The 17882-nt window shown below is 40.3% G+C and overlaps 1 protein-coding gene across 6 annotated transcripts in view; it reads left to right on the top strand.

Moving 5' to 3' along the window:
• Nucleotides 1-17882, top strand: part of rbfox2 (RNA binding fox-1 homolog 2) — a 47702-nt gene that overhangs the window by 25284 nt on the left and 4536 nt on the right. For 2 of the 6 annotated variants that reach the window (XM_042484824.2, XM_042484829.2), the window contains 9 exons: nt 3679-3885; nt 6771-6935; nt 7465-7518; nt 7643-7735; nt 11518-11605; nt 13026-13082; nt 13204-13348; nt 13901-13946; nt 17502-17590. In XM_042484824.2, coding sequence (XP_042340758.1) covers nt 3679-3885; nt 6771-6935; nt 7465-7518; nt 7643-7735; nt 11518-11605; nt 13026-13082; nt 13204-13348; nt 13901-13946; nt 17502-17590 — 944 coding nt within the window. Of the gene's footprint in view, nt 1-3678; nt 3886-6770; nt 6936-7464; nt 7519-7642; nt 7736-11517; nt 11606-13025; nt 13083-13203; nt 13349-13900; nt 13947-14374; nt 14412-17501; nt 17591-17882 lie in introns of all 6 variants that reach the window. The other 4 variants (XR_015776196.1, XM_042484825.2, XM_042484826.2 and 1 more) reach the window with 4 other exon arrangements.

The raw sequence follows: 17882 nt of genomic DNA, 5'->3' as shown, positions 1-17882 counted from the left end.
GACCCGCTGCTGCTCCGCCGTCGCTGCTCTCATGTCACAATATCGACGTGATCCGTGTTGACCGCGTGCATCCCCCGGTTTGTCACTGAGTCCAGGGGCCTGGCTACCGTGTCACAGGTGTGACGCTGAGAAAGGTCAAAAAGCTGGGAGACAGATGGCATGCCCGTGCACATGCACGCGCGTGCACACACACACACACACACACACACACACACACACACACACACACACACACACACATGCACACCCTCCCACACACTTATAACACTCCCAAAGGGACAGAGATCTATTGTGCAACTCAGATGGGCATCGCTGCAGCCTGTCACACACACACACACACACACACACACACACACACACAGAGAGAGAGAGTCAGTGTAGCCAAGCAGATGTCTAGTAAGCATGTAGTCTCTTGAGCGGTGATATCCATTTTGGTGATGGAAGAAAAAGAAAACCACATATTACTTATTACAAATTATTTTTTAATGTATTACTATTATTGCTGCCTATTTTCAATGCTACTGTTATTACTTGCGCAGCAAATAATGATAATAATAATGAAAATATTAATGATAACAATGATTAGAAGCAGGAGGCGAACAGCACGACGAATAAGGAGATTAAGAAGATAAAAAAAGAACAAGAAGCGCCTGCCAGACACAGCAGCCGTTGTTCAGCTATATGTTTGTTTTCTTTTTAATATATTCTACCTGCAAATATAATCTCCCTCTATTTGCATTTTGTACTTGTTTCATAACAGTCGTCTATGATGAGACTTTGTTTTCTGGGTGTCTTCGTCTGCTTCTGAAATGATTTTTATCAGCTATTTATTCATTTTTTTCTAATATTATAGTAACGGACAGTGGCTGCCTGTTTCTGTCTCTGTTATTGAACTATTTAAAGATAAAATATTTAACGTTATTGCATTAAAATGTCTGAATACAATTAGACCTTCTAGATATTTTAGTGAGTCGTGACTTACATCATCCCAAATGTTTTCAGCAATGTTCAAACTTAGAGGAATGTGCAGCCTAATTTTGATCAAGGTGGTTCTTTGACCTGATGAAGATCCAATCAAAATGTGTCTCAAATGAACTGGTGTGGCATCGAGTAAGTGTACAGGCATGACCTTTTTCCTCATGCACAATTTTTGATAGCCTTGCACGTAGGTGATGTGCGTACAAGTACCCTTTTTCAACTTTTAATTTTAATGAAGGACACAGTTTGTGTCATTTGGGCGACGTCACCAGTCATGCTTGTTTGCATGAAGCTGACTTTCACAAACTGACTGTTTATTCTTTTTTAAGTCACACTTTTCTGGATCTTCAACATTTTTAAGTATATATATGGATCTGGATCTTAGGTTATCAGAGAAGCAAGCTGTGCAAATGTTAGTGGGGACATGGCTACAGTCCCTGACGTGCCAAACAGCGTCAGAGAAACAAGGATTTTAACATGAAACCGTTTTATGAAGTGTTCACTGATGGTTTTTTAGAGGATGAGACTTCTAGTTTGAGTCACTGTGTTGATTAAGAGATCCCTTGCAGTAGAAAATTGCATATTGGCAGAGTCAAAGTCAGATTTGTTGTATTTTTATTAGTGGCATGCTATGAAATTTGACACACACCTTCTCATTTAAAATTTCAATTCTGACTTCATCATGGTTTTAGCTCACATAAATTGTTTATGTGTCTGCTTTAAGTGTGTTTACAGCGTTATCTTTACACTATCTACATATTGTTTTGGGCTTCTGTGGTAGCTCATGCATCATGCAGCACATTGTGCTCCCACCTTGAATTAAATGTTTTATATAAATATATATATATATATATATATATATATATATATATATATATATATATATATTGGGACCCCTTTACTTTCCACATAATGCATCATCATCATCATCAGGTCAAAATTTAAATTTTTCCATACTTTGGTTTATGGTCCATTCCCATCAACCCCAGCTGCACTTTTAGTTTGGCCATTAGCTTAGTTTAATAATTTAATTTAAAAGTAGCATGCTAAAACCCTTAAAGGTCCACTGTGTGGACCTCTAATGGCCAAAAACTGTAATATTCATAACTTTGTCTCCATTAGTGTGCAATCACATGAAAATAAGTATTGTGTTCTTGTGACTGTAGAATGAGACGTTTATATCTGCATACACGGAGGGTCCTCTTTCATAGTGTCGGCCATATTTTTTCTAGCCAAAAACAGACAAACCAAACTTAAGATAGGGCCTCATGCTTGACACACTGAAGTTTCAGTTGGTTGCAGTCTGCAACCTCACCACTAGATGCCACTTAATCCTACACACTGGACCTTTAAGTAAGATGGTGGTGAATGTTAAGCCCAGCTAAATGTTAGCGTGTTAGCATTGTCATTGTGGGTAGCCTCACAGCGAAACTAATGCATGAGTTGTTGCTGAAATCTGATATGCCAATATATAGCAACTTATTTGGCCAATAACTGATATTGATAGTGACATACCCACTTTTTTTCCCTCAACTAATTTTATCATTTTATTTTATCATCAAGTCTCTTTTGTAGTGGAATTAACATCATATTATTCATACTCTTGCTGTGATGGTCCACCAGCAGACGGAGACATCAAACACAATGTGTGTATTTTTCATTGTGCAAAATAAGAAAAACACGTCAACTTATGGTCGATGTTTCGGACATGTTCACTTTGTCAATTAAAAGAGGTTTGGTTTGGGATATTGTCAGAAAGCAGCATGTTGGCTGATTCCGATATTTCATTTTAAAGCCAATATCTGCTGATATCATCACGCACGACTTTAACGATATTGTAATGTAGTCATAACCCAAACTAACAAGATTTTCTCAACGTGTTACAGTCTTGAATTGATAGGCCATCCAGTGCAGTTATTAGCGAGTTATAAAAAGACCAGAAAGACGGGGATGGTTGGTTTATCTCCTACAGCTGTGGCTCAGAGCCAGGGCCATGCTTCTTCTATCAGTCATCACCTTTTATCGTCCCATCCCCCCTTTTGTCTCCCGTCCCTGCTGTCTCCCTGCGCTCTCTAACTATTACCATTTAGGGTATCCATGCCCCACTGCCAACAGCTAGGAATGTGTGTGTGTGTGTGTGTGTGTGTGTGTGTGTGTGTGTGTGTTGTGTTTGTGTTCCACCATGCGTTTGTGGGTGCCTGTATTGTTCTCCTACGCACTCAAACGTTGGTACCGTTTTTTTTCTTTTCAGGGGGTTATAATGTTCACAAAATCCTTGGGCAGGCTTCCTTACTAACAGTTGGTCTTTGTGTGAGCGTTTAGGTGTGTGGGTGTTTGCGTGTCAAAGGTGGTTTGTGTGCAGAGGCGTTTGTGAGTGTGTGTGCAGGCGTTAGACACTCACCATTGTACAACACGGAGCACGGAGGCATCTGACCCTCAATAATAGATGTGGCTGCAGTGAATATTTAATGGGTGGGGGGTGTGGATACATGCATTTATACACGCACACACACACAGACATATACGCAGGGAAATGGAAATATAATATCCACGCCTGTATGACTTTTAGACCGGAGCTCTTTGGAAAGTGGTCCCTGTGTGGTCGGGTGATGCTCTCGGTAAAAGATACTGTGGAAGTTAGCCAGCCGGCTACTTTAGCTTTCACTCCTTGCTCACTCTCCTCTCGTTTTCTTCCAACAGGGCTCTCAGGATAGTGCTGGCGGTCAGGAGGGACTCGTACCTCCACCTTTCTCCGCATTCCCTCCACCTCCGCCGCCGCCCCCCCAAAACGGCCTGGCCCTGGATTACGGGGGCAGCCTGTATGCAGCAGGGGCCGTCCAGGGCCCCGTGGAAGCCGGCGGAGCAGCGAACAGCGCCGCCAACGCTGCCAACAGCCTCAGTGTCCAAGTGAGTGGCCACCTCTTCCTCTGTGGCAGCCCACAGCAGGGCTTTACCTTCAGAGGGCACGGAGAGCGAGAGTGAGGAAATATATGTGTGATAGATTCAAAAATAAGAAAAAACTGTACCGATTACAGATCTGATATCATTGTCTCTTTCCCCAAATAAAAATCTGTAAATCTCCCTGCATAGATGACTATAGCGGCCGTTATACCAAAGTTCATCAGCCTCTTAATCTGAGTTTCAGTTACTTGTTTTGTTAAATCCAAAGTACTCACATGAGGCGAGCAAAAACTTGAACGAGATTAATCTGAGAATACAAAACAAACAAAAAAACACAGCAGGAAAGGTCCTTCCAAAATGACATCTTGTCTGGTCAGCTACCAACTTGATGTCCCATTCTTATGTAATTTCACATATCACCATTTATTATACCCTATAACACTACATAATGCTACATAACATTACATAGCACGACATCACTTGGTTGAAAACTCACATAAACAACAGTCCACATCTACGCAGACTTCCTTTTGCCTTCAAGCACAACACTACAACATTCTGTTTGGTCATGCACACTAAACTACCTTACAGCACCACACAGGTCATAAATAATGTATAATAATGTAGTCCAGCACAGAAATTATACAATAGATAATGTAAATATAAACGTAACCTCAGCATAGTCAAATACTGTACACCATGCAAAATATACAAAAACTGTTGTAAACTCAGATAACATCAGAACCTGTATAAAGTGCCATATAGCACCAACACAAGCATTTTTATCAAGTATAAAATATGTGATTAAGTGGCTCTAATATAGACTGTTGAGGATCTCTCCTAATTTCAGTGTGATGTAACATAAAGCTGTAACTGATTATACATTCATTCTGAAAGAGCAGATTCACACCCGGTTTTAGATTTAGCACGCAGCCCCCCTTTCACAAAACATGCATTTGAGACTATGATTCAGTGTAGTTTGACCTGCTAGCTTATCTCAGAGAGACTCCAGCAGATGTAGCAGGGGTGAAGAGGGACAGAACAGGGCACTGACTAACAACCTTTCCACTCAAGGACTCTGACATTATTTACACAATCATCCACAAACCCTCATTTAGTAAGATTCTGCATCAGGGGCCTGTGTTCGAAAGGATTTTTGTTGTTAGATCTGATTACCAGGTAACTTTTAAAAATGACAGAGATTATGACTTTTTGTCATAATGACTGAAACTGTCCCTATATCCACATAAGACAGATAATCTTTGAAAACATTCCTCTGCTTTCTCTGCTGGCTCATAGCTCTTCTAATGGCCTTATCACAATGAACGAAATCAACCAATCAGAGCCAAGGATCCTGTTACTCAGCTGTCAGTCATGTCAGTCACTGCTCGTGAGCTGCACCCAAACTGTTCAACCAGGCAGCGCTGGTTAAATATGAATCAAGATTTGGTCTTTGCCTTTTTCTTCACCTCAAATGTTTTCAGAAACATATTTTATTGTAGCTGTAAAATGAGAATATTTGTGACCTGGCCACCGTGTTTGAAACCAAAAAAAACGAGTGCACTACAGTACACTAAAGGCAATGCTGTACCAGAATGTTGTTTCATATTTGATCAGCGCTGCAGAGTTTGACAGTTTGACCGCAGTTTACCAGCAGTGATTGACATGACTGACAGCTGCATTAAAGACTCGTCTGCTCTGATTGGCTGTTGGTTTTGTTCATGTGCTGTAGATTCTGATGATGATGCCATAGAAGCGAGGTGGAGGAGAAAGATTTTGTTTTGTGTGCCTCTCTTTGTGTGAACATAGTGCTAGTTTCAACAAATATGTTATTTTTGTGAAAGTTACCGAGTGTAGCTTTAAGACCGTAGTTCTATAGCTGTCAACTGTCGTCACGTTTGAGCTGGTAATGGTGAAGGAGGTGAAACCTGTGATCAGATTAGTAACTCTAGTGACTCTGCCTTTTTTGTGACCATGAGATTTTATTGTTTTAATGTTTACAAAACAAATTGACTGGCATAAAATATAACATAGATAAACATATTCATCAACAGTGGAAAGAAAACAACAAAAAGGAGCAAAACAAAATAATAAACAGACCACATAAATCAACAAAAACAAGAAAAAAGGATAGATAATACACAAAATATGTGTAAAATTAAGTACAATAATAACTGTACTGGACTTATGACTATACTTGCATTAAACTCACTTCTATAGTGGTTTGAATAATGTAAATAAACTATTCCACATTATTTTTAGGACCTCCCTCAAGGACCCCTTAAGGTTTATAGACCTTTGGTAGAGAACCGCTGTGAATGAGTGGTAGGGAGAATCTACCCACAAAAAAATAAAAATATTTACTGATTAAGGTTCATACAGTGTAACTCAACAGTCCTGTAATAAATGCAGCCATTGTGAAGGCTTTAATGTTCATTTTTTTATCCATAAATATTTAGACAGTTGTTATTTCAACTGTACGGTCATTTTGGAAGTTGTAGTTTATGGGGCTGCAATACTGCGTAATACTGTAGTATTGTCCACCCTATTTAAATAATTAAGGACAAACACACCTTTCCATATAATAGTGTTAAATTAAGTGAAGTTAACTCACTTTTCAAGCAAAAAGGGGAAATATTCTTTGATTTCAGCTTCTTAAATGTGTGTGTTTCTCTGTTGTTTATCATCATAAATTAAATGTCTTTGGGCTTTGGACTTTTGGTTGGACAAAACAAGCAATTTGAAGATTAGTTTCATGGACCGAGACAAAAAGATGAATTGATTGATCTCGAAAAAAAAACTGGCAGAATAATAGATAGGAAATAATTGTGTGTTTCAGGCCCACAGCTACCTTGTAAACAATAACAATCTTCCTTTCTTCCCTGTCCCAGCAGTCAGATGGGTCCTCCCAGATTGACGGCCAGTCGGTCGTCGGCTCAGGAGGAGGCGGAGGGAACGTCGGGGATGACTCAGACTCCAAGGGGACCCCCAAACGCCTCCACGTGTCCAACATCCCCTTCCGTTTCCGAGACCCAGACCTACGGCAGATGTTTGGGGTACGTAAACTGCAGTATTCCCCCCCTTTTTTTCCACTCTGCATCATCCCATAACAACAACCCAGAAAAATAGCTTTGGATGAAAAGCATGCAGTTAGTAAAAATAATGACTCAAAGGAGCTATGCGGTGACATCAGCACTGTGTCCTCAATTTACTGTTTGTTTCCTGTCCTCCAATGGGATTTTAAGTGAAAATAGGGCCCTGTCATATCTCTTTTCATCTGAAAGGAGTTCATTTTTTAATGAAAAACAAAACCTTTACTTGGCCTGTCATCTTGTAGAAAGATTATTTAAAGCCAGGTGTAGAAATCTGTTCGCGTGCTCTGGCTTTTTTTTTCCTTTAGAGGAATGTCTCTAAAATGTGGTGCAGTGAAAAAGAGCAGAGGCGAGGAAGATATGGTGGAAGAAAAGACTGCCAGAGCTGGCTGTGTGCCAGCTCATCATGGCTGAACAGTGCTGACACCCCGTGGCAAGACGCAGCACAAGACTTGAATGCATCTTCAGCCTCTTTATCTTTTTCGTTTTGCAGCAATTTGGGAAAATCCTCGACGTGGAGATCATTTTCAACGAGAGGGGATCCAAGGTAGGGAGTTGGAGCTTTGTATTTAAAACTTGCTAACAAAAGTGAGCTGAGCAACAGCTTTACTTTCAATTTTTTTCTTCCTTTCCCCCCTCCTTTTTTTCCATCACGTCTCTTCTGTTTACAGGGTTTCGGTTTTGTAACATTCGAGACGAGTGCGGATGCAGAGAGAGCCAGAGAGAAACTCCACGGTACGCTGGTGGAAGGACGTAAAATCGAGGTAACTCACCACCCTCGCCCCCCTCCTTTATTTTTTAAAAACGGCGACCATTTTCTCCTCCCCTCCATGTCCGACAATTCGAGCTGGTCGTTTTCTAGCCCCAGAGAAGGTTCCCGGGTGGCTGTATGTGTCCGACTCTAACCCCTCTGGCTTCACTATAGCATGGTGCAGTGGTGCACACAGACGTCTCTTTAGACGGCACTTCCTGTCGATGTTGTTGTCGTCGTCGATGTTGTGGGCTGTCCATTGCACCTTGATCTTTAAAGCTGTGTGGTTTGCAAAGCATGCTGGGTGGAGTGGCTACACAACAGGCATGGCCAGTGGGACGTCACTACGACACGGGGTCGCTGACCGCTTCTGTCACAGCATGTAGGATCTTTTCTTCTTTTGTTTCGTTGGTTTTCCTGCACCTTTTCCATCACCATCATCACTTCTTCCATGATCATGATGAGTGGCCATTTTTTGGTTTACGGTTGTGTTAATGACCGGACGGGCAGCTCAAAGCCTCTAAAGTTAATTTTCCTCTGAGAAAAAAAAAAGTGCTTGCTGGTGTCTGTAAGAGGATACTGTATGTTGCATGGATGGAAGGTCAGATATTGGAGTTTTTCAGTTAATACCACACGGGGTGACTCCGGGGGAGCAGTTTGATGTGTTAACGGACTGATGCATGATGGGGAGCATTTTCAGAGCGGGCAGTTTTTTTCTGGAATGAGACTGCCGTGAGAAGCGTGGTGTCATTTCTGATGCTTCAAGATGAGCTGTTTAATTTCAGATGTGCGAGATGGATGGTAAAAAAAAAAGAAAAAAAATGTTTTATTTACACACACACTTGCATCCACCACTCCTGAAAACGAACACCAGATCTCATGGAAGTGCATTTTGTTGTGAAATGGTTTTTTTTTGTCAGCATGAGCTCGGATATCAGTTGCAAATGGCCTTGGAGATCAGATACACCATGCTTTCGCCATTTGCTCTGGCTCTTGATTCAAAACAAATCACGCTTTTTTTATTTTCTACTTGCTACTAAAGCTCCTCTGCATGGAATGTCTTGCACTCTTCTCTGTCTCTGTGTGTGGGTGTGCAGGATTAAAAATACGGAGGGCGGAGAGAGAATGAACATGTGAAGAGAATGCAATAGATAGCTGTCGTTCCCTCTCCTTTCTTTTTCTTTTTGTCTTTATTTTTAATTTTTATCAGTTCTCCTCCATCTCTCTCCACTCTTTTCCGCCAGGCCAGTCTGTCTGTCTGTCTCTCCCAGTTTGTGTGTCCCCATATGCACCTGCATTCCTGCTGTCCACCCTCCCCCCCATATCTCTGTCCATTTCTCTGTCCTGTGATGTAGTCAGCTAGCATAAACATTGGAGATTAAGTTTGATTTTCAGTGATTATTTTTTATTTAATCTGGGCAATAATAACAAATAGCCCCCTCCTCATAAGGTAGATTTTTTTTTCTGTTTCCATTAATTTGCTCCTTTTATCACCTTTTTTTTCTGATCTGTGTCTGTAGCGGGTTTTTAACCAGTAGAGAGGCTAGATCGTTGTCAAACGGCTGATACTTGTAGGTGACACGTGACCAGTGACATCACGTCCTCTGCCACAGGGTGGGGGTTGCTTTTCATTACCTCGTTTTGTTTATGTTTTAATTTTAGTTTTTTTGATTTGGTTCATCATTTCTTTCTTACATATATTTTCTCTATTTCCCTGATGATTTTTGTATGTTGTTGTTGTTGTCAGTCTCCACGGTAACTGCTCGCGTGTCCTCACGCCGTTTCCCTGGCAACGGTAAGTTGTGTACACATGGCATCATCTTTGAATGACCCCTCCCCCCACCCCATCCGTCAAAAAAAAAAAAAGTAAAATAAAATGCACCCAACACCCCAAATGAAGGACTCCTCTACTGGAGGGAGCTTTGATTGATTGATTGATTGATTGATTGATTGACAGAACCTGATTGGCTAATCCTGTGATTGATTGGGGAGGTGGTGAATGAAACGATTACGAGATTAGCCATTGATCGCATGGCATTATAAAACAAAGGCCACTTGTATAACTGAATGTACTGCATCTATCTGCAAGTGCAACAACTATGACTACCACTTCTTATGCATTCATTCCAATCACCTCTCTAACTGCATTCAGCATTTAATTCAGAGCTGTATCCTGCATGGTTTACTCTCTTTCTCGTCATCTGTATGACGCCATATAGTACTATGTCATCTCTCTGTGTCATGTGTCAGCCAATAGCTGCATTTTTGCACCTTAGTGGGACAGCATGCTGAAGCATGAGTGCTATGTTAGCGTTACCGGAGAGAGGATAATAGTTGTGTGTATATCATGGTGTACTGTAGCACTTGATGATCACTTTCTGTGCCACTTTGTAGACCGCAGACAGTTTGTAGAGGTATGGCTGTTTAGACTCAACACTCCAATTACAGTGAATAGTGTGCGCCCCGAAGAGGATGCAAGCAAATCTTCATATGTAGCAGCATTTTAAGAATGTTAAAAAAAAAAAAGCTGCCATGATTTCATTTGCAGACCCCAGCAATGCAAACTTAAAAAAAACTTAAGCAACGGCAGCTTCTCTTTGTTCTGATTTCTGTAAGGAGGTGTTTTACTTTTTGATCAGTTTGGTTCTGGATGGTGTGTGTTGGTGGTTGTGTGCTTCGAGGTCTCTCTGGTGTGCGACACTGATCTGGAATGCCTGGCAGTGTTTCACCACCATGGTTTGATTTGTTTCTTTTTTTTGTTTTGTTTGTTTTTGTTTTTGAGGAATGATATTTGCATCCCCCCCCTCCCCCCCTCATCCTCTCTGTCTATAGACTTCTCTGTCTTTTGCTCCATTCATCATTCTCTCCATTGTTGCTCCTGTACGGTTAGATCCAACGTAGGCAAATGGTCGGATGTACTTTTTTGTGTGTCGCATCTTGTTGTTTCTGTTTGTTCATTAGACGAGTTGCACATTTGGATGGATTGTTCACTCTCTCTCTCTTCTCCACGTCATGTATGTGTTTTTCTGTGTCTCTTCATGTGGACTGGCTCCTCCTCCTCCTCCTGCATCCCTCTATATTTCTGTCTTATCTCTCTCCCTCCCCTCTCTCCTTTTTCTGTATGATGTGTATTGGACTGGGAGGGCTGCCAACCTTTTTTGATTGGTCTCTTGCTGCATCTGATGCTTGCTGATTGGCTCGTTTTTGCTCACCTCCTGGTGATGTGATGTGCTCTTGACTGGCTGTGTGTAATTTGTGTATGAACTCTTTCGATTGACGTTTTTTTGCATTGTGTTCAACTGATGAATCTGCCGCTTAATTCACCTTCTTTTTCCCTCCTCTTTATTTTTTTTTCCAAAGGTAGCAATATAATGGTCTTGGATTTCTTTTTGGATGCTTTTGTTCTGAAATATTTCGTTGTTTTTCTTTGTTCCGTGTGCCAATGGTTGCGTTGTTTGTGTGCAAAAACTGCCTGACTTACTCACCAGGATCCTTGTTTTCAATGTCTTTCTCCTTCAAAAGAAGCGCATGCATCAAATACCATTGCTGCTCATCAACAGAATTAACCTCTGTCATAAGTAAAAAAAGATAAAACTGCTTCAAGTATAATGACACCTCACACTTAAAATTCAGTGTGAAAACCGAAGTATTTCCCTCCTGTTTCACAGAATACATTCAGTAGAAGAACACAAAACACAAAATCTAATGTGATACATCATCCTGATAATTCCTCAGTGCTTGTTTGCCAGTTGATCTTCGTCAATTTAGCCGCTGACCTCTTCTTCTGGTGTCCAGGTGAATAATGCCACAGCCAGAGTGATGACAAACAAGAAGATGACCACTCCTTACTCAAATGGAGAGGGCCTCGCGACGCTGCCATACGGTAATGCACTTTGAACTTAACAAGAGCCGATCCCACCTTTTTATTTCAAAACATATCTATATGGATAGTTTTTTTAATGTAATGCATTATGATTATTATTATTACACAGCTAAACAAAACCCTTAATTACTCTTTTTAAAGTTGGATAACAGAACTTTGTAAAACAATAATATTATATGTTTGTAGTCATGAATTTAGAAAGCTGTCATAGTTTAAAGAACACACCGCAATATGTATTGAGAATTTCTTTTTTATGCCCTGGATTTCAACTGAGGGTCCAGGACCCCTACCGGGTCTTCAGAGTGACTGCACGGGTCTGTTTTCTCCGTAGTCAATAGTTCAATGTCCATGCATATGATATATTACAGCACATTTCATTTAATGTCACAAAATGTAAACAATGCGATGATGTGGAACACAGAAATAAAACATTTAGCAAGAGTAAACAGAAACTGCACTTCAAAATAAAGGCTCTGTGGAGGAATTTCACTCAGCTTCAAAATCATGTGGGGTTTTTTTTCACTTGCGGTCCATTCAGAATGAACCTGCAACCCACATTTTGACCATGAGCCACCAGTTGGGAACCACTGCGCTAAATTATTGTTTGTATTAATACTAATACTTTTTTTAAAAAAAATGTTTTATTTTTTTCTTTTCAAAAATTAAAATATGTCTGAAAATACATATTAACATGAATCCAATAGATTTTGCATTTTGCAACAACTTACCTGTGTGAAAGTTTCCACCCTCACCACCAGAGAAGCAAATACAGGTAAAGACTGCAGCCTGTCGCTGATTCGGCCCTCTGCCCGACAACTTCCATCCGCCCAGTTTAATATGCAGTACAGTTTTATACATTATATGTAGTAGGGAGTCCCAGCTCCATCTCTCATTCAGCTAAGTGGTCCTGAAAATTGTTGAAGACCCCTGATTTATGCAACCAGAACAGTGAGATCTGCATTTGTATTTATCACAGTCTCTGTTACATCCAACATCATACCAGCCCTGCAGATATCATGAAAAAAGGCTTTTTTATGCTAATTTGGATGACCTGCTGCACTATGACGTTTTTATGCTATTTTGATTGCCATTGCCTCTTGCATTATTATATTATTCCAGAAAAACATACCATTTCTTAATCATATCATATATTGGTCAGTTCCCCACTGGGGATCAATAAAGGTGCATTTTAACTTATCTTATCTTCTAATAATACTGAACAGTCTTCCTGATAGTGAAAGCTCTCACAGATGTGACCTGTGCTGACAGACTGTCAGGACGCTTTCTACATCCTCTCTTTACAAAGAATAAAACAAACCGCAGAAATCACCAAGAACAAAAGCACAAGTCCTAAAATGTCTCTTTGCGTCAGTCAAACCTTTCTTTAAATGAACAGTGTCATTTTTTTTGTCGACCACAGCTGGATGGAAGTTGAGTCCCATGGTCGGAGCCATGTACAGCCCTGAACTCTACACAGGTACGACGACAAGCATCAGCTTCATCCTCAACGAGACCGACAGAGACAAGATGCACAAAACAATATTTTAACCTTGAAGGTTTTTACGAAGCTGTTCTTCTTTCCCTCCTCTGTCTCTCAGTACCGGGCTTTCCGTACCCAGCAGCAGCAGCAGCTGCCTCCACCGCCGCGACCTTTCGAGGCGCTCATCTGCGGGGTCGAGCCCGGCCCGTCTACAGCGCGGTCAGGGCAGCTGTGCCACAACCTGCCATCCCTACCTACCCGGGGTAAACACACACACATAAATAGAAACAGTGAACTAAATACTGTACTGATGCTGTAATGCATGTCTTCATGTAGTTAAAAATAATACTCCATAATTGTGCATGCTGTGTGTTTGAATATGTTTTTATTGAGATGTTGACAGTTTGCGGAACTGAAATACCATTTCCTTGTACTTTTATAAAGTAATAATAATATAGCACTTTTGTGATTAAATTAAGTAGTGTAGTCCTTTAATTTGAAGTAACAGTAGTATCACTCTAAAGTTGGTGCGTTTGCATACAAAGAGGTGGTATTTTGTCTTGCATGTTGCACGGTGTGTAATAATCTCACCCTTCTTTCTTTTCTCTCTCTCACAATCTGTTTGGCACCGTTCTCTCACCTCTCTCTCCCCCAATCGTCACTCTTTTTTTTTTGTTTGTTTTTTTAATGTTGTTGCTCTCCGTAATGCCCACATGGTGGCGCATCACACCATTGTTTTTTTTGTTTTCGACTTTCCACCACCGCTCCTCTCTCCTTTTTCCTTCCTTCCTGCCTTTCTCGTCCCTCTCTCTCAGTGTGATGGCCTATCAGGATGGCTTTTACGGTGCAGCTGATCTCTATGTAAGTATACCTCTCTCTCCTCTATTGCCTTGTTCCTCACCTACGTTTCCCCCCTCTTGCCTGTGGGTTTTCAAGTGTGAAACGGCACGGAGCAAACCCATAGAGACGTGTACTTTTGGGTGTTAATTACTCATCACAGTTAAAGACATTTTATCGCCTTTCACTTAATGGTAAATTATCTTCTATTTTTTTAAAAGTACAAATAAATTTAACTCATCACTTTTGTTACAATCTCATATATAATGTTTCTTCAGTGATGCATATAAATATAAAAGACACATTATCATTCCCGAGTAGACTCCTCTTGGGTTTGTCTGTGTGCATTTGTGAGTTTTAGTTTGTACCAATGTGATTATGAGTGTGTGTCTGTGTGTGTGTGTGCGCGTGTGTGACCAGGTTGACAATAGCTGTTTCTGTTCTCTCTGTAGACTAGTGTTTCAGGACATTAGTGGCAGATTGCCCCAGGTAGGGTTTACACACTCTGTGTGAGAGCCAGTGTGCATCCTCCTCGTCTCCAATGACTGCGTGCTGCTAGACATTATTGACCATCTGAGATTGAAATGCCTTCTCTGTCTTCTTCTACTAACTCACTGGATTCTGACATGGGTGGAGTTGCGGAAGGGGGAGAAAAGAACTTAAAGAACAGTTAGATTTAAATTAGTGAAGAATATATTACATGAAACATCAATTCAGAAATGATCTACGGGAGAGATGGATGTATATTTTAGGGTAAATTAGATGCAGTGTTGAAGGTAGACACTTTAAAAATCTGTACTCGTGATTTAGTTTCAAAGTCTTTTCCATGACAATACATCCAGTTTACTATGAACACTTTTTACACCAACTGATTCTTTTCCTCAGCATGAAAACAAAGACGTTTTGGCATATTTTGTAGGGAAGCACTGATGGTGAAATTTACTGACATGAAGTTTAAATAACAATGTAGCCATTGGAAGATACTTTTTGTTGTTTATTTAATTGTTATTTATTCCCCCTTTTGTGTCAGGGAAACAAAAAAAATCTTTTTTTTAATGAACTATTTTAAAGTAAATAAGCTTGTTATTATAGAAACTTTAAAGGAGCAAAAAATCAATCATGCAAATTTTTGAAACAACATTTGAATAAACTTTGATTTGAAGAACATCTTTAAAAAAAATCTCCAAAACCTTTTTACAATGCATATAGATTATATATATAAATCTCTCTCTATACACACACACACACACACACACACACACACACATCATAATTCCTTCTCTAATATCTATATTATATTGCTGTGAAAACATCAACAAAGTTCTCCTTCAAACAATTGGATTTATCCAAGTTTCTCACCAGAAAATATTTCTTTACAGGATTACATTTGAACATTAGAACAGTAGTAGTTTACCTTCACCCAATACTCCTTTTTGCTTAAGAGATCGTAAACAATCATAGTGTAACTCAGCACGTACTCTGTTAGCTGTTAGCGTGTCAACATGGATTAGTTGTAGCACTATTAGTGGAAAATTTGTGGTGCGTCGTCTGATGAGTGAACAGTGAATTTACTGTGTCCTTTCGTCCTTAAGGAGTCCTGGGAATGATCTCTGTTCGTCCCAAACACGTTTTCTGTAATTTTCAGGACGACGGCACAGTTTAAGTCTTGAGCTCTGCTTTGTATCCTGCACAAACTTTCTGTGACACAACAGAAAAAGCATCGCTCGCAGGCATCGGTATGTTATCTTATTTGCTGATAAGCCAGTGGCAGTCAACAACATGTCAAAGCTCGACCGCTAAATTGGTGCATCCCCATCATTTTGGCATCATCCCTAGGCGACACCCCACAGCAAATCCATTATTTAATACTTTTCATTTGTGTTGTGACTGCAAGATACATTCAAACACATTTTCGTACATAATTTTTTCAGCGCACACTTTTATTACCAAATCAGAAAAAGTTCAGAAAGAATTCCTAAATTTTAGTAGTAATTATATATATATATATATATGTATATATATATATATATATGTTTTTTTTTTTGACCAATTGATTTTATTTGTTTTCAACACAGTTTGCAGGTATAAATCAAGCAAAAACTGCTGTCAATATCACAAAGATATAAATATCAATAATAACAAATTAAGCACATATTTGGAATTCCCTTAACAAATAAAATAAATGATTATTATTATTAATTAGTCAAGTTGCGTAAATAACAGGTAGAGAAAGTAAATAAAATGACACCATTTTTAAGCCAGGATATGCCGCCTTTGTGTTGTTTTTGTGCTTGCGTTGCCATGCTAGAAATAATAAGCAGGACAGGCAATAAATAAGACATAAATAATGACATTAAACCTGAGCCTTATCCAGCAGTCAGACCCCTTCCAGGAATCTCCCTATCTGTTTCACCTGTGGCATGCTAACTGAATCAATGTCAGCATGCAGACATATTTACAAGGCTGACCCCTCCCCCCGGCCCCCCCTTTCCCCCCCCCATTTCTTCTCCATCTATAAATCTCCTTTATTCTGTCATTCTTTATTTCCCTTCTCGCTCTGTTCATTCTGTCTATTTTTTTCCCCCATAAATCAATAATTGAAGCCCTTTTGTTCCGAGGGTCATCTGGCATTAGCCTTTTCTTTCTCCTTCTCTATTCCCTTTACTATTCACTTTTGTTTCGTTCTGACTCTTCATCACCTATTTTCTACATCACCTCTCTCTTTTTATCCCTCCTTTCTTCACCCCTCCCCTCCCCCCGGTCCAGCCTCCCTCCCATAGCAGCAGCTGTGTGGTCCTGAATGCGGGGACTTGGTCGTGACTGATCCTTTAGGGTAGAATGCAGCGGTGTTTGTGTTTTTTTAGGGATGTTTGGCCTAATCTGCTGTACGTTCTGAGTTTGGGAAAGCATGCTGTGTCCTGTCAGTGATTGGTCGCTGGCCACGTGAGAGTGTGTTCATGTGTGTGCGCGTGTGCCCTTTTTAATCCGACTGGCTGACTGTCTTCTTACACCTGTAGTCGTTTTGTCCATCAGCTGTCCATCCAAACATAAATAATGACACAATCATCCTGCCAACCCCTCCCCTCTCTTTAACTGTGTGTTTCTGGTCGGGGAACCGGGGTGGGGCACAGTTCCGGGTATGAACTCTCTCTCCCTCCATGTCTAACACGCGATGGGAAGGATAATGCACTGTAATGTTGCACAGGGGAACGCTACATGCCGTAAAACACATAATGTATTGTAAGAGATGTTTTTTCCGTGTTAGTCATGGAGGGAGAGACCCACACAGAGCCTGAGCTACATCCTTGTGAATGCTGTACTGCACCAGATTAGCCAGTTTTGCTGACTGTCTGCTTGTTAATCTTTCGCTCTCTTCTCAGCAGTTTTTCTCACATTGTAACCCTTTAGATTAACTACTAGTCTGTTAGTGTGCAGAGGAAGTACAGCAAACTTTTAACAATAATCTACTCTCGTTTCTTTTTTTTCCCCGCCTTCCTTTCATCGCATCCTTCTCCTCAATCACACACACTACCCCGCTCTCCCCCTTCCATCTCCCTCCCCTTCATCGCCTCGTCACAGGGCGGATATGCAGCGTATCGTTACGCACAGCCAGCTGCGGTAGCGACTCCTGCAGCAGCGGCGGCTGCAGCAGCAGCTTACAGTGACAGGTGAGCAGAGTTAATACATTTTTGCTTTTTTCATATAATTTATTTTAATTTTTATTCAGCTTTTGTTTTCAATCAGTATTATTTCAGTTCAAATGTTAATGTAATTTTGTTATTATTATTATTATTATTATTAATGGGGCATTGTCAGGGACAAGATTTAAAAAGTTCAGTATAGGTATTACAATAAAAGCACAACACTTTAGTAGTATTGACAAATTTGATCAAATTGACAAATACTAAAGACATTGCCGGCATATTTTTTTTATTTTTAATTTAGTTAGTTTAGTTTTAT

This window comes from Plectropomus leopardus, chromosome 3 (assembly GCF_026936395.1).
Source record: "Plectropomus leopardus strain MGB_pleo_1.0 chromosome 3, ASM2693639v1, whole genome shotgun sequence".
Taxonomy (NCBI): domain Eukaryota; kingdom Metazoa; phylum Chordata; class Actinopteri; order Perciformes; family Serranidae; genus Plectropomus; species Plectropomus leopardus.
Note: the sequence above shows the minus strand (reverse complement) of the source record. Positions and strands in the feature narration are given on the sequence as shown.